The 23,337-nt window shown below is 37.4% G+C and overlaps 1 protein-coding gene and 1 pseudogene across 5 annotated transcripts in view; one reads left to right on the top strand and one right to left on the bottom strand.

Annotated features, from left to right (window-relative positions):
- Positions 1-23,337, bottom strand: part of Lrrc40 (leucine rich repeat containing 40) — a 38,722-nt gene that overhangs the window by 3,480 nt on the left and 11,905 nt on the right. For 4 of the 5 annotated variants that reach the window (XR_005091870.1, XM_028890391.2, XM_037207255.1 and 1 more), the window contains 8 exons: positions 17,981-18,123; positions 16,821-16,993; positions 16,185-16,272; positions 16,024-16,069; positions 9,967-10,075; positions 3,630-3,737; positions 1,670-1,780; positions 433-510 (listed from right to left, as the gene is read on the bottom strand). Coding sequence is in view for 4 of the 5 variants with exons in the window: in XM_028890391.2 (XP_028746224.1) it covers positions 433-510; positions 1,670-1,780; positions 3,630-3,737; positions 9,967-10,075; positions 16,024-16,069; positions 16,185-16,272; positions 16,821-16,993; positions 17,981-18,123 (856 nt within the window). In the remaining variant the exon portion in view is untranslated. The remainder of the gene's footprint in view (positions 1-432; positions 511-1,669; positions 1,781-3,629; positions 3,738-9,966; positions 10,076-16,023; positions 16,070-16,184; positions 16,273-16,820; positions 16,994-17,980; positions 18,124-23,337) is intronic. The other variant, XM_028890392.2, reaches the window with a different exon arrangement.
- LOC119088243 lies at positions 11,421-12,513 on the top strand (annotated as a pseudogene).

The raw sequence follows: 23,337 nt of genomic DNA, 5'->3' as shown, positions 1-23,337 counted from the left end.
AAATGTGAGGTTTTTTGTTTTTGTTTTTTGTTTTAACTTTGTTTGCCCAAGGCTTCTGGACAAAGGCACTAAGTTCTTTTGAAGATGACTGACTGTCACAGACATGGCTTCATTGTCCAAAGCAAACTGTCAGATGCCAGAGACAGGTGCTCTTGGCTAACATCTGTTTTTCAATGTTTACCTCAAGGCACCTCAAAAGCTCTCCATGCTTCCCCTACAAGAACCACAATTAGTGAGATGTTTATCTTCCTTCTAGACTGGGTTTCTTGGAGTGGTAGAAGGAATAACAACAACTACAACCAGCTCAGGATCAATCATGATAAATCTAAACAACAATACATTCAAGTAGAATGAAATGAGAATAAAATCTGCTAGCAAGATACTGTAAAAATAAAGGTTTCTTATTTAGCTGGCTCCCAGATGTTTTCTTACCTGTTAAAGGAAAGATTGATTGTTTGTAGTTTTGTCAGTGATGACATCTCTTCAGGCAAAGAACTTAAAAAATTATTCCTAAATTGGAAATCAAAATAGGACTTTTAAAACTCGAAAACTTTAACAAGTTTAAATCCCAGGAGGAATAAAAAAAAACTCATGTGTGTTTGTCAATTCTTATTAATCTGATCATCTTAGAGATGCCCCTAAGAAGTGTGGCTCGGTGTGTTAGGAACAGAAGTCACTCTCCTGCATCCTTCTTTCCCTGCATCTTCCTTTTACTGTCAGCAGAAGCTGGGCTGCACAGCCCACAGATGTCCTACTCTTTCTTCCAGTCTTTCTGCTGTCACACATGAAAGCAGACTTAATCTTTTAGTAGAGCCTTCAAGACAGTTACAAAGAGAGACATATACACAAAAGCCTGGAACACAACAACAACAACAACAACAACAACAACAACATCCAGACAGCAGCCACAGGGACTTCCCTTCCCTCTGTTCCATCAGCTTTTAGATTCTGACACCTCAGAGCAGAAAAGCACCACACTTAGTGCAGGCAGATCCTCCTGCCTCAACTATACTTCATGCCAACTAAAAGTACTCCTGCTAACAACAGGAAGCAGTAGGAAAAGTGCAGGCAATAGAAACACAGTTGACAACAGACACGATGTTAAGACCCAAAGACAAATAAATGCTTAGTAACCCTGAGACACTTGATGTCACTCTACAAGCTGTCAGCTTCTCACTGCATTTGTTTAAATCAAGCTTGCTAGGATTCCCAGAGAGCGTAAGGCAGGCTCTATCTCTGCTCCAGTCAGGGCTCTTCTGCTTGGCTTCTGTCTATTTAAAGTCCCAGTGGGAAGTAAGCAGGCTCCTCAAGGGCCTTGTGTAACTGTAGAGCAGCAGAGGGGAATGCTGGTCTGGAATACGTTATCTACTTCAGGAACAAAGAACACGAAAGAGATGTTTTCCACGTATTAACTGTCATTTCACTTAGGCATGAATTTAAAGAATATGTTAATTAAAAATATTTTAGATAATTTTATCTCATTATCTAAGTTATAAACTACTTACAATGACAGATTGGTTAAAATACCTAAGTAACTTAATTTTGTATTTCTCCTAATATAGCTAGTACACCGAAGACCAGGTTCCAAACTCACCAATGAAAATACAATATAAAAACTCAAACATTAATCACAACTTTTAAGGTGTCAAGTAACAGCATTGTCAAGTACCTTAAATCTAAAAATGTCAATTTCTGAAGCAAGCATAACTCTTGGGATACAAAGGAAAGCTTGTTAAAACTGAGGTTGACATCTGATACCATCTCCTTCAGCTCAATAATTCTGAAACAAAAACAATTTTAAATGTTAGTACTAATTCAAAACTGAAACAATCATAGGAGGAAGAACAACATCCCTTCTGCTTGCCATGACTTTTAGGATCTCAGTTCCTCAAAAAAAAATTTCAGAGACTGGCTGTGTAAAACTAAAATTTAAAAAACAAACAAAAACCTTACCTTGATCAGTCCAAGGCTTCAATCTGACAGTAAATGGAAAGTGAAGTTTAATTTTAAAAAAACCCATTGATTATGTATTTAACCTAATTATGACACAAAAGAGAAAAATCAGACCTAGGTGGCTACGATATTTTATCCTGACGGTGAACTGAATTCATAAAATGCACTGTTAGACACTAATAATACATCATTTCAGAGAGCACAACATACTACTTACATGTAGGTACTCCTTTAGAAGACCCAATTTTGATTCCCAGTACCTACGTGGTGGCCCACAACCATCTGTCATTTCAGTTTCAAAGCATCCAACACCCTCTTCTGTCCTCCACAGGTACCAGACATTCAAGTGATTCCAGGCAAAAGACCCATACACATAAAATAATATTTTTTTAATTTGACATACTCACTTTTTAGTAATATTTGTTATGTGAATGATCATTAATTGTGGTCACACCCCTCAACACAGTAATTTTTCTGGAAATTTAGCCTAAAGAAACAGTATGTTTTATTTACTGCTATAAGTAAGTAACCTAGTACATAGCTAAGTTGGAGTTTAAAAGCATTACTTATGAAACAGGGAAATTAAAAAAAAAAAGAAATTGAGAAATACATATGATAAATAAAGCATTCAAAAAACAAATACACATAAAATTCCAAATAGCTTAAAATAAATGTCACTTCGTTAACATCTGTTATCAGTGGTAAGACTATACACCACGTCTTTCCATTTCATCCAGTATCTTATGAATATTCATTATGAATTATAAATTTCAAAGCTAAGAGAGGGAGAGTGGATTAGAAGCACTCTAGAGCAAAGTACTCTGTGCTGTCTTCTTTGGTTTTTCTAAGCTGCTTTTTAAAAAATGGAGCATCTCTGGTAAGAGAATAGCACACTGCATAAGAACTAGACAGGAATAAAATAGGAAGTAAACCCTAAGTAAGTGACTAGAGTGAAGCCAGGAGCATCTCTTGCAGCTCTCCACCTTTATTCCATTAGCTAGTAAAGTATGATGTTACTTAGTAGACACATGGGCACCTAAGGAAACACAGACAGAAAAAGACAAAACAAAAGCAAACAGATGACACTGCAAAGGCTGATGTAGCAAAAAAATTAAATGGCTTTTATAGAACTGCCCAGATTTTCAGATGTTTAAAAGGGCAAACTATAAAATGTGTCTTATTTACAGAGAAAACTAGGGATGTGGGTCTTGAAGCAAGATAGCCTACTACAAAAGGAGACCTGTCCATCTTCTAGTTCATTTTATTGAAGGGCTAGAAGAATATCTGACTTGATCTCAGATACCCATGGTGTGTTTGGGCAGACCTGGGTCACACTGGCTAACAGAGACACCGCACACACAGCTGTACTGCTGGGCCTCCAAGTGAAACTACTCTTCCCTGCTGTGGGCCTAGTACTGGGTGGTCTCTCATGAATCTCCCTGTCATACCTCATTATACAAAACTATTAATTTTAGGGTTAATGATTCTAACACCCATTTCTCAAGTTTACAGCATAAAGTAGGGAGTTTTAAGACCTGTGCATCTCACAGAGCAATGGAACCACAGTTTGCAGCCCCCCTCTAACATTAACAGTTTAGGAAACTAATACCCACTTTCAAAGATGCAACTGACAAAAACAAGGCCAACCTGACAAGTGCATCACCAGGAGATCCTACCTTTTTGGAATCTCACACAGCTGATTCTTACTGAAGTTGACGGAAGTGATGATATTGCTTTTTGTGGCATCAAATATGTCATCAGGAATCAAGGTTGCTTGTTTATCACTAAGTAAAAAGTGGTCAAAAAAATAAAACATCAGCAGTCCCAAAAATATGTAATCACTATTCCCTATTTCTAAAGGCCTTTACAGATTTTAGCAAAATGTTTAAGGTAGTTGATGAAGTTCTGTGAGGTCAGTATGCTCTGCTCATGCTCAGTCACATGAACAAAAACAGATGCACTTTGAAAATTCAGAAACTGAAGAGAATACATGGTCCATTTCTCTACCTGTGATTGGCGCTAAATCTGATTTTAAAACCAAGCTTTCCTTAAAAATTTGTTAAGATCTGTCAGCTTCAATGATTGGAGGATAACAAGTACAACACTATACTAAATTAGTTTCATGTCATCATCTGCATGCCTCTTTTCCTCTAGTGTCTGGTAGGAGACACATTAGGAGACAGGCTGACCTAACTATTCATGCTGCCACACTGAGGAGCTTTGCAGTTTGTCCCTGCTCTGGGATTAGAATCTGAAAAGTAGCCTTTGATATTTATGCCACAGCTTGTGCAAATATAAATATATATATATAACAATGCCATATGATCAGAGGAATACAGAATAGGTACAGGTGGACTCAACCTCTGTTAGTGTGGCTTAGTAGTTGCTACACACAAAGGGTGGAGTAAGAATAATGTGAATGGAGATCTTCACTGTTGAGAGGGTGAGTAGCCATAGGACAACTTATAGAGTCTTTAAAGAATAGTTACTGGTCAAAAAACAGTGTGAACAAAGGGCTGGCAGCATTGCTCACCCTCACTGCTGTTGCTTCACACATCACTCTAGAGGCACCTGACAAAACACTGCCGCCTCTGCAGGGTTATCCAGCTTCTTTCCCTCATCTGATACACTTCCACAATGCATAGGAACTTAAATGTTTTCCCTTACTCTGTTCACAGACACTGTCAGTGCTCCATTGTTACTGTGTTCCCAGAATGCGGTACAACTATGAGACACTATCTCAGTTCCATTCACAAACATGAGGTAATCGCTTCTCAAACTGCTTGTTAGTCAAGCTTTTCATTAACTAAATGATAGTTTCTTATTTAACAGACTCGCCCTCAAACATAAAATTTCCTCTAAATATTAGTTAGTGAATTTGAGAACTTAAATACCAAATTGTCACTCATATTCTTGTAATAAAATCTTACCATAAGATGTTAACATTAATCCACCTGTCTCTCTCATATTTTTTGCAACTGATAATTGTTTTGAGTCAAATATTCTTGTAGGGGAGGCTAAACAGGAAGAAAAAGAAAGGACCTCAGCAGTCACTTGCCTCCCAGACACTTTCCAGAAAGATGAAGCACTGCCTTTATACGAAAGCCCACCTCATTCCCAATGAGGACAACTCTGTGTCCTTTAATAAAAACTACAAAAAACAGAGGGCTGAAGAGATGGATCAGTAGTTAAGGGCATTGGTTGCTCTTCTAGAGGACCCAAGTGGAACTGGAGAGCTCTCGCCAAGGCCCGGTATCTGGCTATTGGCCAATTAGCATTTTATTTATCAATCAATTACAGTAACATATATTTATAGCATATAGGACATTCCACAGCACTTTTCCTTTTTGGTTTTTTTAAAAAGGAAGATTTTAACTTTAACATAGTAAAATCACTTATAACAAAACAATTATCAAGTAAGAATTATAGTTATAATATCTAGTCTATTTATAAAATTTAGTTTATATGTATTTGGTAGAATTAAAGAAGATATCTATTTTATATTTATGAGTTTAAGGTTTTATATTTAACTTATCTTTATCATAACTAAGGAAATTATAACTATTTAGTCTTTAACTACATCAAAGACCTCAGAAGGATATACTATTACCTGAGAAATGGGAGAAGGATGTAAGCAACTTTTGGGAGTCTTGTGAGAGTAGACAGAGACAGCTGGCAGCCTGGACAGTCATCTAAAGTTCTTCTGTCAAGTTGGGGCATCTGTCTTTAGCTTACAGGCCTAGAGTCTCTCAGTCATGTTTTGTGTGTGTGTCTTGTAGAATGTCTGGCAGTTTCCTCTGCAAAGCAGAAACCTGAAGGACCATTTTGTCAAGTAAAGTTTAGTGGTCACCTTTTTATGGGTCCTGTATGTCCAATTGATCAAGCAGTCTAGGCAAGAACAGTTTTTTGCCCAAATAGCTATTTTTGTTAAGAAGAAGATAAAACGATTAAATATATATATATATATATATATATATTATATATATATATATACATACAGTGTGTCTTTAAGTAAATTGGTGCTGTTAGGAGCAGCCATGTCTCATTGTCCAGAAAGTCAAAATTTTTTAAAGCATTTTAAATGTTATATTTTGTACATTTTTGAAGTATTTGAAGATTACCTATTTATCTGGAATATATCTATGTATACCTAGAAAACTTAACATGACTATAAGTTTGACTATCATAGAAGACTAATTATTAATTTGTATTTTTAAATATCCATTACAATCTAAATGAGTTACATAAACATACCTCAAACAAGAGTAGAAATATACATACAGTATAACAAAATTAACTTTAAGTATCAATAAACTAAAATCCATAGCGATATAAAACATTTTTAAACAAGTTGTTGCTCTTTAAAAGTAGGTTCAACAATCTACCCTTTTTATCCTATCATATCTATATCCTATATATCTATATCACCCACATGTGATTTCCAGAACCTACATGGTGGCTTACAACCTTCTATACCTCCAGTTCTAGGAGATCTGATACCTCTTTGGGTCTCTTCAAGCACCCAAGCATATATTTGGTGTACAGACATATATGAAGGTGAAACATCCATGCATACAAAATAAAATACATGCTTGCTATGGAACAATCTCTGTACACTGTAAATATGTATTACTCTCATTGGTTAATAAAGAACTGACTGGACTAGAGCTAGGGAAGAAAGACTGGAGCCCAGACTAGGAGAATTCTGGGGAGAAGGGCAGAAGAGGAAGAGTCACCAAGAGACACAGAGGAAGCAAGACATGCTGGTGGACAGGTAAGGCCACAAGCGATGTGGCAAAACACAGATTCATAAAAATGGGTTAATTTAAATTTTAAGAGCTGGCAGGAGATAAGCCTAAGCTATCGGCCAAGCATTTATAAATTAATATTAAGTCTCTGCATGGTTATTTGGGAACTCGCTGGTAAAACAGAAAAGACCACCTACAACCCCCCCCCCAAACATCTGGCACCTACATCCACATAAGACATGAGAAAGGTTTTAAACACACAAAAATGGAATAAAACATGGCTTCCTAGCCTCATGTCTCTGATGCTTGCCATGGTACAGAGACGCGTCTCCCAGGCACTGCTTGCAGGTGCCAGTTCGAGCACTACCAGAGTGAGCCCTGCCAGCATGTCATGAATTAAGCCACATGGTGGATTTAAGTTCTGCTCATGCAGACAGCAAAGACTACAGATATATAGTAAAGACAGATCCAGATGGAAAAAAGCCTCTGAACAACTTACAGTGTGTTCAAAAATATACATAGGCATAGTATATACAGTCACAGATTAAGAAAGTATAGTTTTAAAATGATAAAAGTCCTTAAAGGGGGAATAAAGTAATATATTGAAAAAGCCACATAAAGACTGAAAAATACACAAAAGAGTCTAAGTACTGTATATCATTGTGTTGTCTTTGAATTTTTTGACTGCAGAGGAAGGAGTGATAGCAGCTAAGAGACACTGGATTATAAAAGCTGCTGGATTAAACCAACCCATATATTTTAAAAATGTCTTGACTTCAAAATGGAAGTGAAAAGATATGTTTAATTAGGGAAGAGGTTATGCTTTTATTTCCATAGGAAATGAAAGGCTGTGGATTCAAAGTTAAAGATGATCAGGTTTGATCAAGGAAGATCCTCTGAAAATCCTGGCTACAAACATACAGAAATAAACCAAAGAACTACAAGACATGTGATGTAGATTTTACCTTCTCAAATATAAAACAAAAAAATCATCTTTGGCTGACTTGTTTACAATGCAGTCTACACTTGTATTAATGCAGATATGTACATTACCTTTAAAAGTTTAAGAATTTTCAGAACAAGGGGAGCAGACACCAATAAAAACGGATGGCTCAGGTGATCCAGCATCCAGAACAGCTTCAAGGCTACTGGCTGAGATGATCCAGTCTCAGAGAATACTCCAGCCAAGACTTAACAATTATCCTGATTTTCTCAAGGTTTCTCCCCTCAACAACAGGAAGCAGTCTAGAAAAGACACCTACATTTCTAAAAGGTGGGTTATGGATATTTGTTATCATTTAAGTGGGGTTGGTCACAAGTTGTTATTGGTCATAGTAAAAAAAAAAAAAAAAGCCAAACTAAAGAGTTAAATTCAAAGATCTCTTGTGAACCGAAAAAAGGGGGATATAATGTAGAAATGATGAGATAAAAGGGTAGATTATTGAATCTACATTAATAAAAAACATTAATCTCAAAATATTTTACATTGGTATGGATTTTGGTTTATTGATACAAATTTAAGGTTAATTTTATTATGCTATATGTATGTTTCTATTCTTGTTCAGGGTATTGTGTTTATGCAGCTCATTTAAAAATATAATGTATAATTAAGAAATACAGATTAATACTCATCTAATAGTCAAACTTATAGTCATATTAGGTATGTTTTCAAAGTCATACACAGATATATTTAGATAAATAGATGGTCTTCAAACACTTCAAAGACCTACAGAATATGGCGTTTATTATGTTTAATAACCTAAGGCTTTTCATGACAGTGAGACACATTTGCTCCTGGCAGCACCAATGTATTCCAGAGAAGATGATGGGCATCGAAGAACCTCCATATGGAGTTTCTTTTCTTTATGGCAAAAGCTAGCCATGTGGACAAAGAAACTGCCCTTGCCTCAACTGCTAACAGTATACTGTCCAAACTGGACCAGCAGGATAGGCAGGATAACCAAACTACGGACTCTGGGAAGAAGAAGGGCAGAGTCAGAGGAGATGCCAGCCAGATGCAAAGGAAGCAGAATGTGTAGAAAATGAGATAGCATGCCATGAGCCAAGTGGCAGAGGGTAGATAAGAAATATAGGTCAGTTTAAATGCAAAAGTTAGGTAGTAACAAGCCTGAGCTATTGGTGGAGCATTTATAATTAATATTAAGACTCTGTGTTGGTTATTTGGAAACTGGTGGGTGGAAAAGAAAGTCTGCCTCCATATTCTAAAATAAATTTTTTAGTAAGGCCCAAGGAACAAGTTCTTTCTCCTCAGTGTGCCCTCCTTTAATTTCACTGCACTATTATAACATCCTCCTTCCTGAAGTACCTCTCCCCAGATACCCAGTCACTCCACCTCCTTCCCACAATACCTCTCCCCAGATACCCAGTCACTCCACCTCCTTCCCACAATATCTCTCCCCAGATACCCAGTCACTCCACCTCCTTCCCATAATACCTCTCTCTAGATACCCAGGCACTCTACCTCCTTCCCACAATACCTCTCCCCAGATACCCAGGCACTCTACCTCCTTCTCACAATACCTCTCCCCAGATACCCAGGCACTCTACCTCTTTCCTGCAATACCTCTCCCCAGATACCCAGGCACTCTACCTCTTTCCCACAATACCTCTCCCTGGATACTCAGGTACTCTACCTCTCTGAGTCAAGTTCCATTTTGAGCTCACTTTTAAATTCTTCTAAGGAACCTGCAAAGGGGAATCTGCTCTCATGACTATCTTATCCTTACTAGTTGTCCTTTCTCTGAAGGACTCTTTCTCAAGTTTCCTATGGGCCTTGCAATGCTGTGCAGATGGACTACATAGCTGTACTTAATAGCTTTAGTGTGACCACAGCAGGGACACTGACTGCATCTTCAATGCTATGCAGATGGACTGTGTGATGGTTTGAATGAGAATGGCCTCCATAAAGTCATATATTTGAATGCTTGGTCCACAGTTGGTGGAATTGTTTGTGAAGGATTAGGAGGTATGAACTTATTGGAAAAGGTATATTACTGGGGATATGCTTTGAAGTTTCAAAAGCCTACACCATTCTAGTTAGCTCTGTCTCCCTCTGCTTCATCCTGCTCTAGCACTATGCCTGCCTGCTTGCTGCCATGCTACCTGTCATGATGGTAGCAGACTCTAACTCTCTGCAACTATGAACATAACCATGAGCCCCAAATTAAATGCTCTGTTTTATAAGTAGCCTTGGTCATGTTGTTTTGTCATAGCAAAAGAATGGTAACTAAGACAGACTGCATACCTATAGTCTAGCAGCTTTAGTGTGACTATAGCATGGACATTGACTCTGGATTCACTTGGTAGCGTCATGGCAGTCTTAGGAACAGAATCACTTTGACTAGTCCCATCATCTGGAAAAGAAAAGTTATATTAAGTGAACATTACTATTACAAAGCCATCTTTAAATTGTTAATAATATATAAGAAACGTGTCCATAATTTCTAGATAGATAGATATTATAGTAACTCCTGGAACTGGAGTTACAGACAGATGGGAGCTGCCATGTGGGTGCCAGGAACTGAACCCAGGTCCTCTGGAAGAGCAGCCAGTGCTATTAACTGCTGAGCCATCTCTCTAGCCCCAATAGTCATATATTTTTACTCTCAATAACTCAGACCTCATTTAAGAATATATTAATAAAAAATAAAGTACTGCAGTGTGGCTTCAAATGTTGTCCACCCATATCATCCAAAATCATCCCACTGTAGGGAAATTTAGCTATTTCTTTAGAAAGAATCTTTGTAACTACAGCATTTAATAAGAAATCCTTTTTCTTCAGCAAAATATGGCACAGTGGAAGGACCCTGTCAACATCAGAAAAACAGTTTCCTTCAAATGTCTACCAAATAATATACTTATCTTTTCATTTAGGATACAATAAAGTTAATTATTTCCAATCATTTAAAATCTGGCAATTTGTACAATGAAGCTTTTGGATATTATACCACTATGATTTCATAGGCAAATGCCAAGGTGTTTTCCTGACATGCACATATACTCACACATTCAACTATCTTACTAAGCAGAAACCGACAGCCATCCTACAGCAAAAGCAACAAGAGCCACGGAAGCAGCAGCAAAACAGAAGCCTACACATGTAAAGGCATGGTTCTGTTGGGGTTAGAAAGGTGGTTCGGTGGTTAAGAAATGGTTTCATTAAGACTTGAAGATTAAGGATGGGATGTCCCAGAGTTCACTCATATGAGTAATAGGCAAAGGAAAGCAAAAGCAGGAGGCTGTGGGAGTGGAGGCTGAAATCCCAGAGCTTTCCAGAGCCCAGGCCACACTCAGTTGCATGGAAAACTGGAGGCCTGCCTATACAAGGAGACCCCATTTCAAACAAACAAACAAACCAACAAAAAACAGCTAACCCAGATGGTACAGATGTTTAACCCCCACAGAGTTGGAGGCAGGTGCTTTCTGTGGGTTCAAAGTCAGCTTGAGCTACATAGTGAGAACAAATAAACAACATAAAACACACACAACAACCCAAAGAATTAGCAGTGTCACTGACCTTGTGTCAGTCCTGAGTCGTCCTATGAACACTTGAGGAATATGCTAGACAAGCAAGTGCATTTCTCTTGCATTAACTGTATCAGTTACCCATTAATCAAGAATTAAAAGGTATGTATGTACATTACTGTGAATCAACAGTATCTACTTTGAGAAAATGGTTATGCCCCATGCAAACACAACATGAATACTTTACTCATAAAAACAGAACAAATGACAGCATCAACAGAAATAAAAGACACCAAGAGAAGCATTAGTATTAATTAAGTGCTTTGTTATTTAGAACTTCCCTAGCAGTTTGGTCATATTCCTTTATAACTTTAATTTTTTTTTTAATTTCAATTTTTATGTGTATGCATGTTGTGCCTGCATGTAGTACTATCAGAGTTCAGAAGAGGGCATCAGATCCCCTGGAACTAGAATTACACAGTTGTGAGCCATCATGTGAGTGCCTAGAATTGAACCCTTATCCTCTGGAAAAGCAGTCAGTGCTCTTAACCACTGAGCCATCTTTCCAGCTCCTGGTCATACTACTGTAAAAAAAAATATGTAATGTATTGACAAAATTACATGAGAAGGCATAATATTAAATCATTAAGAAAATCTGTTGATTATATAGCAAAACTCTCCATTTCCAAAGAGTTAATGTAAGTCAGGATAAGAAAGCCTCAAAGAGTGTGAAAAATACATTCACTTTCACTATATATCTTTACATAGTTTTTTGTTTGTTGTTTGTTTTAACCTTGTGCAGGGAAAAAAGAAAGAAAGAAAAAATTGTTTCAAATTGAAAAGACCCTCTAAATGAATACAATGAATACAATTTCAGAATAGTGGGAAAGAACTTTAAGCTTCCAGGGAGATAACTTGCTAAAAGTGTAAGTCGTGCTCTTTTGGGTGTTGGCTCCAAGATGACCAACAAAAGAAGAATCAACAGTCTTCCAAAAAGGGCCACAGCTATGTGCAGCCAATTTGATCATGAACTGTGCCCAGTGAGTACCCAAAGACAAGGTCGCTAAGAAGTTGGTCATTCGAAGCACTGTAGAGGCCACTACTGTCAGGAACATTTCCGAAGCAAGCGTCGTCGTTGCTTGTGTGGTTCCCAATCTCTGTGTCAAGCTGCATCACTGTGTGAGCTGTGCCATTCACAGCAAGGAAGTCAGGAGTTTGATTCATGAAGCCCCGAAGGACCGAACACCCCCACCACGAATTAGACCTGCTACACCACGACCTATACCAAAGCCCATGTAAAGAGGAAACTTCGTAAAGACAGAAAAAAAAAAAACAAAAAAAACTGAAAAAATAAAATGGGAATTATAACTTTATGTTTACAAAAAAAAAAAAGTACGAGTGGCTGACGGGAACATGGTTGAAAAAGAGGACTCCTGTAAATCTAGAGAGAAAGACACTGAAAGGTTATTTCCAGTCATTCATTTGGTGAGAAAGGAGGGCAAAGGAAGAACTCAAAGAATAGACCAAAAGGGTATGCAGGGCACACAGAGTGACAGACACAGCTGAAAGCCTATTTTCATGGGAGGAGTAGAAATCCATGCAATTTAAATGTGCCAGTAATGCTCTGAGGGGAAATGAGAAGTGAGAATCTAGAGGTTCTTGTAAAAAAAAAAAAAAAAAAAATTAAAAAAATTTGCCAGCTATGTAAACCTATTTCACTTTGAAGACTGTGTCAATGTTTGATTTATCCTCTGTTGAAGGGAAAGAAAAATGGATAGTCATTTTCTGAAAGGCCTAAGGAGGGATTTTTTTTTCAATCATTAAAAAGGAAAGAAAAAAAAATACACATAAGTCAGTAATGCATAGGTAGTAGTAGCAATTTTATGTCTAGACCTCACTATGACAGATTTATTCATTTACTCCACAAACTATTTTGTTTTTGTTGTTGTTATTCGAAGACAGGGTCTCAGTAAAAGCTCTGGCTGTCCTGAAACTCACTCTGTAGACCAGGCTGGCCTTGAACTCACAGAGATCCGCCTGCCTCTGCCTCCTAAGTATTGGGATTAAAGGTGGGTGCCACTACACCGGGCTTACCCTGTGAACTGTGACAATGCTTCTATGTTCTGGCTGTCACAGTACAAGGAACTGGGAGTAGAAAAGACCAAAAAATACCCAGCAAAAAAACATGGCTGGTCGGCTCTGCCCTAAGTCTAAGAATGTGATGATGGCTCCAATACTGCTCATAAGCACAAGCCTTCAATGCAACTGAAAATAGAATACAAACTGCACCATTTACTAACAACTTGTAGGCAGTTCTGTTGTTACTTTATAACCACAGATCTTCATAAACTCAAGTGGCATTTGTTTTTCATTTACTCTGAATGTTTTACAGAGCTGAAAATAAGACCCAGGACTTCATTTTTGCATAGCCAGTGCTCAATGAATGGCAGTCATTTAAAACACAAACTCCTGAGGAGGGTCTTCACAATTCTAAAATGGGTCTGGGAAGATTAAAGGGAACAGAGCTACCTTCCCACTAGGGGAGAATTTGTTTTCCTCCCTTTCCAGCTTTTAGAAGACACACACATCCCTTGGTTCACAGCCTTCTTCCTCCATCTTCAAAACCAGCAATAGTGGATTGTTCACACATCCTGTAATACTGACCATCTTCTGCATCCCAAACCTATTTTTAGGAATTCAGGTTATACTGTGCTCATACAGCTAATCCAGAAATCCTTAAGTCAACTGCCCTCAGCTTGGCTCCAATCTCTATAAAACAATCAGTATTTATAATAACTTCTCTTACTTATGTCATGCAATACATGGTAATCTGCCACAGCAATCCAAATGAACTAAGATAAGTTATTTTCAACTTCCATTTAAAAAAAAAAAAAGATAGGATCTCACAGTGTAGGCCTGACTAGCCTAGAACTCACTGTGTAGACCAAAACTCATAGAGATCTGTCTGCCTCTGGCTCCTGAGTGCTGAGATTAAAGGCGTGCTTGAACTCTCAACTTTTCTGCTTATGTGGTTTCTGGAAAGAAGAAAGCTGTACATGTGGCTTCTTTATTCACATATAAATAGAGGTTATTTCATGGAAATATGTCTGTGTCTGTGACTAGAATCTCTGTGAAGTTCACGTGGCTTTCTGTTGTTGAGACAGGTCTCAAGTAGCACAAGTTGGCCCTACACTTACCCAAGAAAGCATTGTGCAGGGAAGGAGGACTTTCACACCTGACCCTAAGACTTCTGCTCCCAAGTGATGCATCTGCAGGTATGCACCAATATGCCAAGCCTTGCTTTTTTATCTATAAAAATTTGAGGGCTGGTGAGATGGCTCAGTAGGTAAAATAAGCTTGTGACACAAACTTGTTAACCATCCCTGGAACCCATTTAAAGTTGAAAGGGAAGAATAGTCCTAAAAGTCACATTTGACCTTGACATAAGAGCTCCCCATTCTATACAGAATAATAAGTAAAAATTTAAAAACCAAGCACCCAAGAAAACAAACAACACCAATCTTTGGGGCTGGCAAGATGGTTCAGCAGGGAAATGTGTTTGCCACCAAGCCTGAGTTTGATCCCTGGAACTGTCCTCTGACCTCCACACATGTACATGGGATGTGTGTGACCCACACAGTAACAAGTGAAGTTCTGGAGTGGTTTGTTACACAGTGATACATTAGCAGAATTACTTTTTTCTTCAATCTCAAGTTTACACTAAAATTATGAACATGAAATACAAGCTGAGATATATCATACTATCACTAACATATTAAGTTAGCAATGGGGCCTTTATTCTCAGCTCTTGGGAGGCAGAAGCAGGAGGCTCTCTATGAGTTGGAGGCTAGCCTCATCTACATAAAGTTCCAGGACAGTCTGGACTGCATAATGAGACACTGTCTCAAACAATAAAAAACTTTGTATATCATTAAAACCAAACTGACTTCATTGCTCTCATCTTTGGTGTGTGTTAATGCTTTTCTATATAACTTTTACCATTAGCTGACTAAAGCCATGAGTGGAGAGGGGACATTGAAATCCGACCCATATATTCATAAGTCAGAACCTAGAGTATAAGCTTTTTTAAAGTAAAGCTTACTCCTTTTGCAGAGCTATAGTGCTAGATACTCACTAAACTCTATTAGGGGCTGGAGAGATGCTCTGCTCGGTGGTTAAGAGCACTGGCTGCTCTTGCAGAGGACCTGGACTCAGTTCTCAGAGCCCACACAATGGCTCACAATCATCTGTAACTCCAGTTCCCAGAGAACCCAAGCCCTCTCCTGTCCTCTGCAGTAACTGCATGCACACTGGCATACATATATATATATGTAGGCAGAACACCTGTATACATAAAATAAAAAAATAAAGGAAAAAAATTAAACTTTGTAATGACACTTAATAGCTAATAGATTTCAACACAAATGCAAAGGACACAGTATTACAACTATGAATTCAAGAATTTTTTAAAAATGTTTTATTTTTTCTTTTATGTATATAAGCATTTTGCCTGTATGTATGTATGTGTACCATGGGCGTACCTGGTGCCTGCAGAGACCAGAAGAGAGCATTGGTTCCCCTAGTAAGCTGCCATAGAGATGTTGGGAAACAAACCTGAGTCTTCTACAAGAGCAGCAAGTGCTCTTAATTGCTGAGTCCTCTCTCCAGTCTCTCAAGCACTTTTATATGTGATAGCTTGTATGAATACAGAATTCGAACCACAAATGCCAGACACTCTTCCTCTAATATCCATATCCAGAGAACATTTAAGTTCATGTTCTGTTAACATAATCTCTTTTTATATATCCCTTCAAAATACAGGAGGAAATGGCAATACCTTTGATCTTGCTTCGCAGGTATTTTAGGACTTCTTGAGTTCCTTTCTGAAAGGTGAAGACAGGCTCACTGTTAGCAAGGCACACTTGGAAGTTTTGAGCATCAACACATATACCTGAATTTTAATTTAAAAACGAGGTGCTAAATTCTAATGGTACTTACAGCTATAATTTCTCTTCGAATGGTTCTTAAAGGATTTCCTTCTAGTGCCAGGAATTTCAAATGAAGGTTTCCCAATGAGCAGGGCAGACTACAGAACAGATTGATTTCAGGTACAAGTAAGTCTAACACAATCAAAGACATGACTACAAAGTAACAAATGACAACAACATATCATGTAATCATCTCAAGGAAGAGCCATGAATAGACCTAAATATTTCCCTTCAAATGCTAAACACTCAAAGGGACAGTCAGATACATTTCCAACTTCATACTAAAGCTGCTAAAAGACATGCACTATAAAGTATATGCTCTATCTCCCCAGTGTTCCCAGAGAGATGCTAAAACAACCAGCTATGAGCAATCTCAGCCAGCCTGGTCTACAAAGCGAGTTCCAGGCCAGCCAGGACTGTTATATAGATAAACCTTGTCTTAGAAGAAAAAAAAGTTCTGAAATGTGTCTACACATCGGCCTTCATTAATGTATTAACTTGGCTGCCAAGGAAGAAAACTAATCTTTCTCTGTATATAGTATGAGCTCAATACATAACTAATAATTTTTTTAAAAAGATTACAAATCTAATTACAATCCAATGCAGAATCAATTTTAATTTCTAGCCATTTAATCTTTAAGCATACCTACTAATATCATTGTTGCTCAAGTCAAGTCTTTCCAAAGACTGCAACAGGGCCATTTCCTCAGGAACAGACCGCAGTTTGTTGCCCCTTAGGTCCAGCACAAGGATGGCCTGCAAGTGCTGAAGATGCTCTGCCCCTAACATTTCGATCTGGTTTTCACCTAGGTACAATTCCTATGAAACCACGTATAAGAAATTTCATTCAGCTTTACACTAAAGAATGAAAACAAGTGTGAACACTCTTAGTTTTAAATCATTGCAACACAGAGAAAAATCAACATTGTAATTATCATGGTATTAGATATAAGCCATTTTAAAGCTAAAATATGATGAAAGGAAAACATTTTTCTGACAATCTCAAAATAATTATTGTTCAACCTGGCAGAAATATTCTTTACAACACTAAAGTGAGAAATACTTTATTAATTACATTTACAGAAATAAAAGTATAAATCTAAACATAATACTGATGAAAAACTAGTTTCAAAACATTCAAAGTTGTTTCCATGGTAACAAGTATGTTACGGCATTATCACTAGAGACCATTACATACATCACTTTCCTAACAGAATCTAAAATTAGGAATAAAAATTTGCCATAGAGCATGAAATTTTCTAGCACATTTAAAAATTCACCACCATGATTCTACTTAAAAGAAACTTTCCTGACACAAAAAGAGAACTAAGGCACAGCAAACCCAGGAGGCAGCATGAGTGCTACACTAAGGGTCAAAAGATTAATCTGGAAATGTCACTGCGCTACACTAAGGGTCAAAAGATTAATCTGGAAATGTCACTGCAATCAGGAAAACCTGAAAGGTGGCAACCTAAAGAATGAGGCCCACATCTCCCCTGCTGTAGCTATGGGTTTCTCTCAGTACAGCCCAGCAGAACAGCTTACCTCACCTCACTACAAGGCTTAAGTCACAAACTACTTACCACATGAAGTACACAAATCCCTACTCCTGAAAAATGATTATTTCTTTTCATTATCAACAAATTATCAGTACTCTCAGTAGTAGACTAAAATTTTGAAAGATACCAACAAAGAAAAAATACCATTCATACAATACTTATGATCAAAGCTACTTTTTAAAAAACATCAATTTCATAAATAACTTTTGGAAAACATTCAATGGTGTAAGTATTAACTAAAAAGTACCTTTAGTTGCCTAGAAGAAGGAAATTCAGGTAGAACACGTAATTTATTCCTCCGCAAATAAAGCAATTCCAGTGATTCCATGCTGCCCACATCAGGGGGCACAGTCTCGAGGAGATTGGAATCACAATCCAAATGCTTTAATCCTACAACACATATTCAAAGACAATAAAAAATACTTTAACACAGAAAAATATCAGATCACAATAAACATGTCACAATGAAGACTTCTGAGCCTGTTCCTATAGATATGACAATCAAAAGCATGTATGTGTCCTAGAACTAAATAAATGAAAATTGATTTTTACATTTAATTATAGAGAAATGGTAATATTAAAATCAATATTGAATAGTTCAGACCACCTTTGAAATACAGTTAAAAATACAGGTACCCTGCTAAACTACTCTAAAGTATGTAAGCGGTATGAGCTATACTGCTCTCAATTACTCCTCTTTAAAAAAGCTTAGTGTAACTAAAGACATCTAAATATACATGTATACTTGTTGAATGAGGGAATGTGATAGGCCTATCCTATGGCCAGTAGTGGCTTAGACACATTAGTATTTTTATGCAAGCCTTGGATTTCTATATACTCCCTCCCATTCTTTTATCTATCCATGTTGTCTCTTCCTTTTCTCATTTCTATATACTCCCTCCCATTCTTTTATCTATCCATGTTGTCTCTTCCTTTTCTCAGTCTTCTCTGTGTTCAATTTTATGTGTAATGTACACATGTATGTCTGCATACAGGTACATAGGCTTGTGCATGTGAAGAACAGATGTTGCTGTTCAGTATCTTCTATCTTTCCCACCTCTTTTTTGAGACAGTGTCTCTTAATGAACCAGGACCTCAATAATTAGACCATTGAGTCCCAGAGGTCTTCCTGTTACCACTTCCCTTACACAGAGATTTTACATGTGTGCCAGGGATTCAAACTCAGAACCTCATGTTTGTACACTAACATTTTGCCAACTGAGCATCTCCTTAGCTCCAACATGTTCTCCCTAATAGCTAAGCTAATCTGTCCAACAGGATCAAACTCTGTATGTCAAGAATGTCTTTACTTTCAGCATCTTCATCTCCTGGATATTTCTTCATTCATTGGTTTGTTTTTGGAGACAGGGTAGCTGTCCTCCCCACTACATAGTCTAAGCTGGGCTCAGATCTGGATTCCCAAACCTCTTGTCTCACTCTCCTGATGGCTAGGACTGAGGAAGCATGCTATCATTCTTGCCTGATGTGTGTCTTTCTTTTCAAAAGAAAAAAAAGTATTCTTTAAGGATTTAAAAAGGAATTTTTCTCCCTTAACTATATTATAGATTTTTCCAGTTTAAGACTGAAAATGTTTTTCAAAAAATTCATCCTCAACCCTCCAATTGTACTAGAATAAACAATTATGCATTCTGCAACTTATTTTCCTAACTTCAAGCTGTCAATTTTAACATAATCCAAAACTACACTGATATGCCACCTTCAATTCCTTTTTAGTATACGAAGATGCTAACTACTTTTTTAAAAAAGTAGTATAATTTTTAACTTCTAACAAAAGTTTATACTTTTAAAAGTTTAATATTTTTGAGTGCCCTGCCTGCCCCAACAGTTTATATATTACTTGACCAGAATAGTGAGGGAGAAAAATATGGTGAAGTGATACGGATCACTTCCACTCAAACCTAGAAAATTCTATAAACAAAAGTTTATTGTAGGGGCAGGATAGATAGCTAAGCGGTTAACAGCACTGACTGGCTGCTCTTTCAGAAGTTCAGTTCAGTTCTCAGCACCCACACAGTGACACACAACCACCCATAATTCCAGTTCCAAGGGACCCAGCATTCTCTTCTGACCTCTGCAAACATGATGCACAGACACACAGAACACCACACAAATAAACAAAATTTAGAGAGAAAAGTATTGTAAAGTCGGGGTCAGATCAGGAGCACTGCCTGAGGGATAAAGCAGTGCAGCAGGACTCAGCTCTAAACTTTAATTTCTAATCCCATAATTACCAGTCCTTAAAGTGGAAAAAAAAAAAAAAATCCTATCTCATTTACCTAACAGAACTACTGTGACTAAAACAATGGCAAACAAGAGAAACAGCATTCTAGTCACACAGCATAACATGAATGTAAGAATGGGCTCTGTTCACCAATAACGAATAACAAACAGATGCCTGTGTGAACAAAAGGAAGACATTGCAGCATGGCTGAGAACAGAAACTCATAGTCAAGGAGTCGTCAGGGTGCTGTATGAGCTCAGATGCTCTGCTGCTGTCTTGACATGCTCCAGTTATGAAAACAAAACAAAACAAAAAATATCCTTCTGGCTGATTCAGTGGTAGCACTTGCCTAGCGCACATAAGGTTCTTAGTTTGATCTCGGTGGGGAAAGAGGGAAAAAGAGGCCATGTTCCTTACATTGTCCCTCTCGTTACATACTGCTTAGTTTAGCATGGCAAATAATTCGGATACAGTTTACTGCAGTAACATTATTGAAAATGGAAAAAATAAGTACCGGTATCTAAGGTCAAGACCTGCCCAAAATAATTTCTTTAATAGCAGAGTTAAAGTGAAACATTAAAGACTTACAATTTAATTCAAACTTATTTACAATCAATTGTAGAAAAATCACATCTATGATTTCTTTCATTAAATAGATAAGTAAAAATATGAACAGGAGCGGGGCATGGCAACTGCCCTATGTAATCCTAGCACTAGGTGGAAGCAGAAAGATCAAGGCCACGTCTGAGGCTAGCCTGAGTTACATGAGATAGCATAGCTCAAAATCTTTATCAATTTCTCAGTATATAATATAATTATATCTTCTCGAAAAGCAAAAGACTAGCTATGATAAACAGACTACAATAGGTGGTAGAGGTGTAACCAACCGTCATATTAAAATAAGAAACACAGAACCAATGTAAAAGAGAAAGCCAAGAGGTCAGAGCTCAAAGCTAAAATCTTACCTCCTCCGTTGCTCCTACCTCTCCGAAAAGAGAGCTACTGCCTGTGTGTATGTCTTTAAATAGTTTTTCTGCTCTGCCTTCTCATTGGTTGTAAACCCAAACACATAACTGCCTCGTCACTGCCTGTAAGTACAGCCCTCCAGGTCTTAAAGGCAAATGTCTCCAATGCTGGCTGTATCCCTGAACACACAGAAATCTATGGGATTAAAGGGGTGCGCCACCACCGCCACGCTCTGTCTATGGCTCTAATAGCTCTTACCCCCGGGCAACTTTATTTATTAACATACAATTAAAATCACATTTCAGTACAAATAAAATACCACCATATTTCCCCTTTTCTATTTTAATAAAAAGAAAAAAAGCAAAATGTTATAACTAATAAAAGAAAAACTATATACAAAAGTACAATAACTATATACAATATATACAAGTAATAAATACCTAAACGATGTCTAGTCCATTTGTATTTGACAAATCAGAGAAAATAATTCCATTATCTATCCTATTTTGGTAAGTCCAAAATGTATCTAATTCACTTTCTATCCTAGTTAATCTTCAACTATAACTAACTAATCTTCAAACTAATCTTCAACTCCCTCAGAGACCCAAGAAGGAAATAATATTAACTAACAAAAATAAAAACAGGAAGTGCATGCAAGCAACTTCCAAAAAAATTGTGAGTAGACAGAAACAGCCAGCTGCCTGGACAGTCACCTGAGGTTTCTCCACAGTGTTGGGGCATCATCTTCAGCCTATAGGCTTAGCATATCTCACAGACTCATTTGTGACGTAGGATGTACATAAGGTCAACAGTTCAACCTCACATTGGGTGAGAGCAGTCCATGTACCAGAAACACCTGAATTCCATTAGTGTCATGTCATGATTCAGGATTTTAAATTCTGGAAATTGTTGATGGTTTTTTGAATTCAACTGTTCATTCTTCTTGGCTGTGTATATATGGCTTCATCTCAGCATCCCCTTCTTCTCCGCATCCCTATATTAAATGCCAGTCTACTATTGAGAGGTGTGAGCTTAGTTACTCTTCAAGAATAACTGTTTCAGCTGCTGTTCCATTGCACAGAGAAGCCATCGGCCCACTGCCTGTTCAGCTGCCTTCAAAGAAAAGGGCACTGTACCTTTTCCGGATTGCGAATGCCACTTCAGGGAAGGGGCCATATCGTCCTGGCCTCAGAAGATGCCTTTTGATAAAGCCATAACCACACTTGTTTTGGCAAGAATCAGTAGTCCTTTGTTTTGTGTTCTGTCTGTCCATTTTGCCCTGTTGATTCGAGGATACTTTGTTATCCAGTGGCTAACTTTTGCCACAATGAAAGTTAACTCCATATGCAGTTTCTTCAATGCCCATATTTTCTCTGAAGTAGATTGGTACTGCCAGGAGCCGACATGTCTCAAACAAGAAAAATTTCTAAGTTATTAAAACATTTTAAATGCCATATTCTGTAGATCTCTGAAGGGTTTGAAGATGACCTGTCTAAAATATATCTGCTCAATTTTTAAAACGTATCTAATATGACTACAAGTTCTATTGTAATGTCTAACTACTAACTTTCTTTATATCCTAATAGTTGGTAATAATAACGTTCAAAGATCAGATAATTGCATTACATTGTTAAATGAATGGTATAAATACAATCAGAAATATAAATATAGCATTTTCTAACAATATCAATTTCAAATTTGTATACAATATAAAATAATCCAATCCAATGTAAAGTATTTAAAACTAGTAATTGTCTTTTTCTTTTCTTTCTTTTTTTTAAACAAGAACCTTAAATCTAATCTCCTTTGCTTAGCCTTTTTCCTAACCCTTGACAACAACTTGTAACCAACCCCCCTAAACAACGAAAATTATCCCAGACCCAAAACCCATTAAAAAGACCAAAAAACCACCCGCCCCACACCACTTCTTTGGGAATGTGGACGTCGTATTCTTAAAATTGCTTCCTGCTGGGTATGGGCGAAGTTATCTTTATCCTGAAAGAAAAATTTTAGGTTAATTGTCAAATTCTAGGAAAGGTAACTATATCCTCCAAGGCGGTGTAGTGCAGTCATGAGCCCAGAAATACTAACCATGTTATGTTTTCTGCCTTTAAACAAAAAAAGTTTTACACTCTAAATTAAGAGCTATGAGACAGTCAAGAATACAAATAAACAGGTACCAACATGTACCTGTGTCCTTTAATGTTACCTCTGCAACACTCTAAACTGGCATTTAACTTTTGATAGTTCATTATTTTAAAAAAAAGATTAACAATCTGGGCACTCAGGCAAAGCAGGACTCCCACTTGGTATCATTACTTCCGAGGCACGGAGAAGCTACAGGTATATCCCCATACATCACAGGTGGAGACAGCAAAGGATGGTGAGTAAACACA

The sequence above is a fragment of the Peromyscus leucopus genome, chromosome 6 (assembly GCF_004664715.2).
Source record: "Peromyscus leucopus breed LL Stock chromosome 6, UCI_PerLeu_2.1, whole genome shotgun sequence".
NCBI lineage: Eukaryota > Metazoa > Chordata > Mammalia > Rodentia > Cricetidae > Peromyscus > Peromyscus leucopus.
The sequence above is the reverse complement of the archived record's forward strand: the minus strand, read 5'-3'. Positions and strand labels throughout refer to the sequence as shown.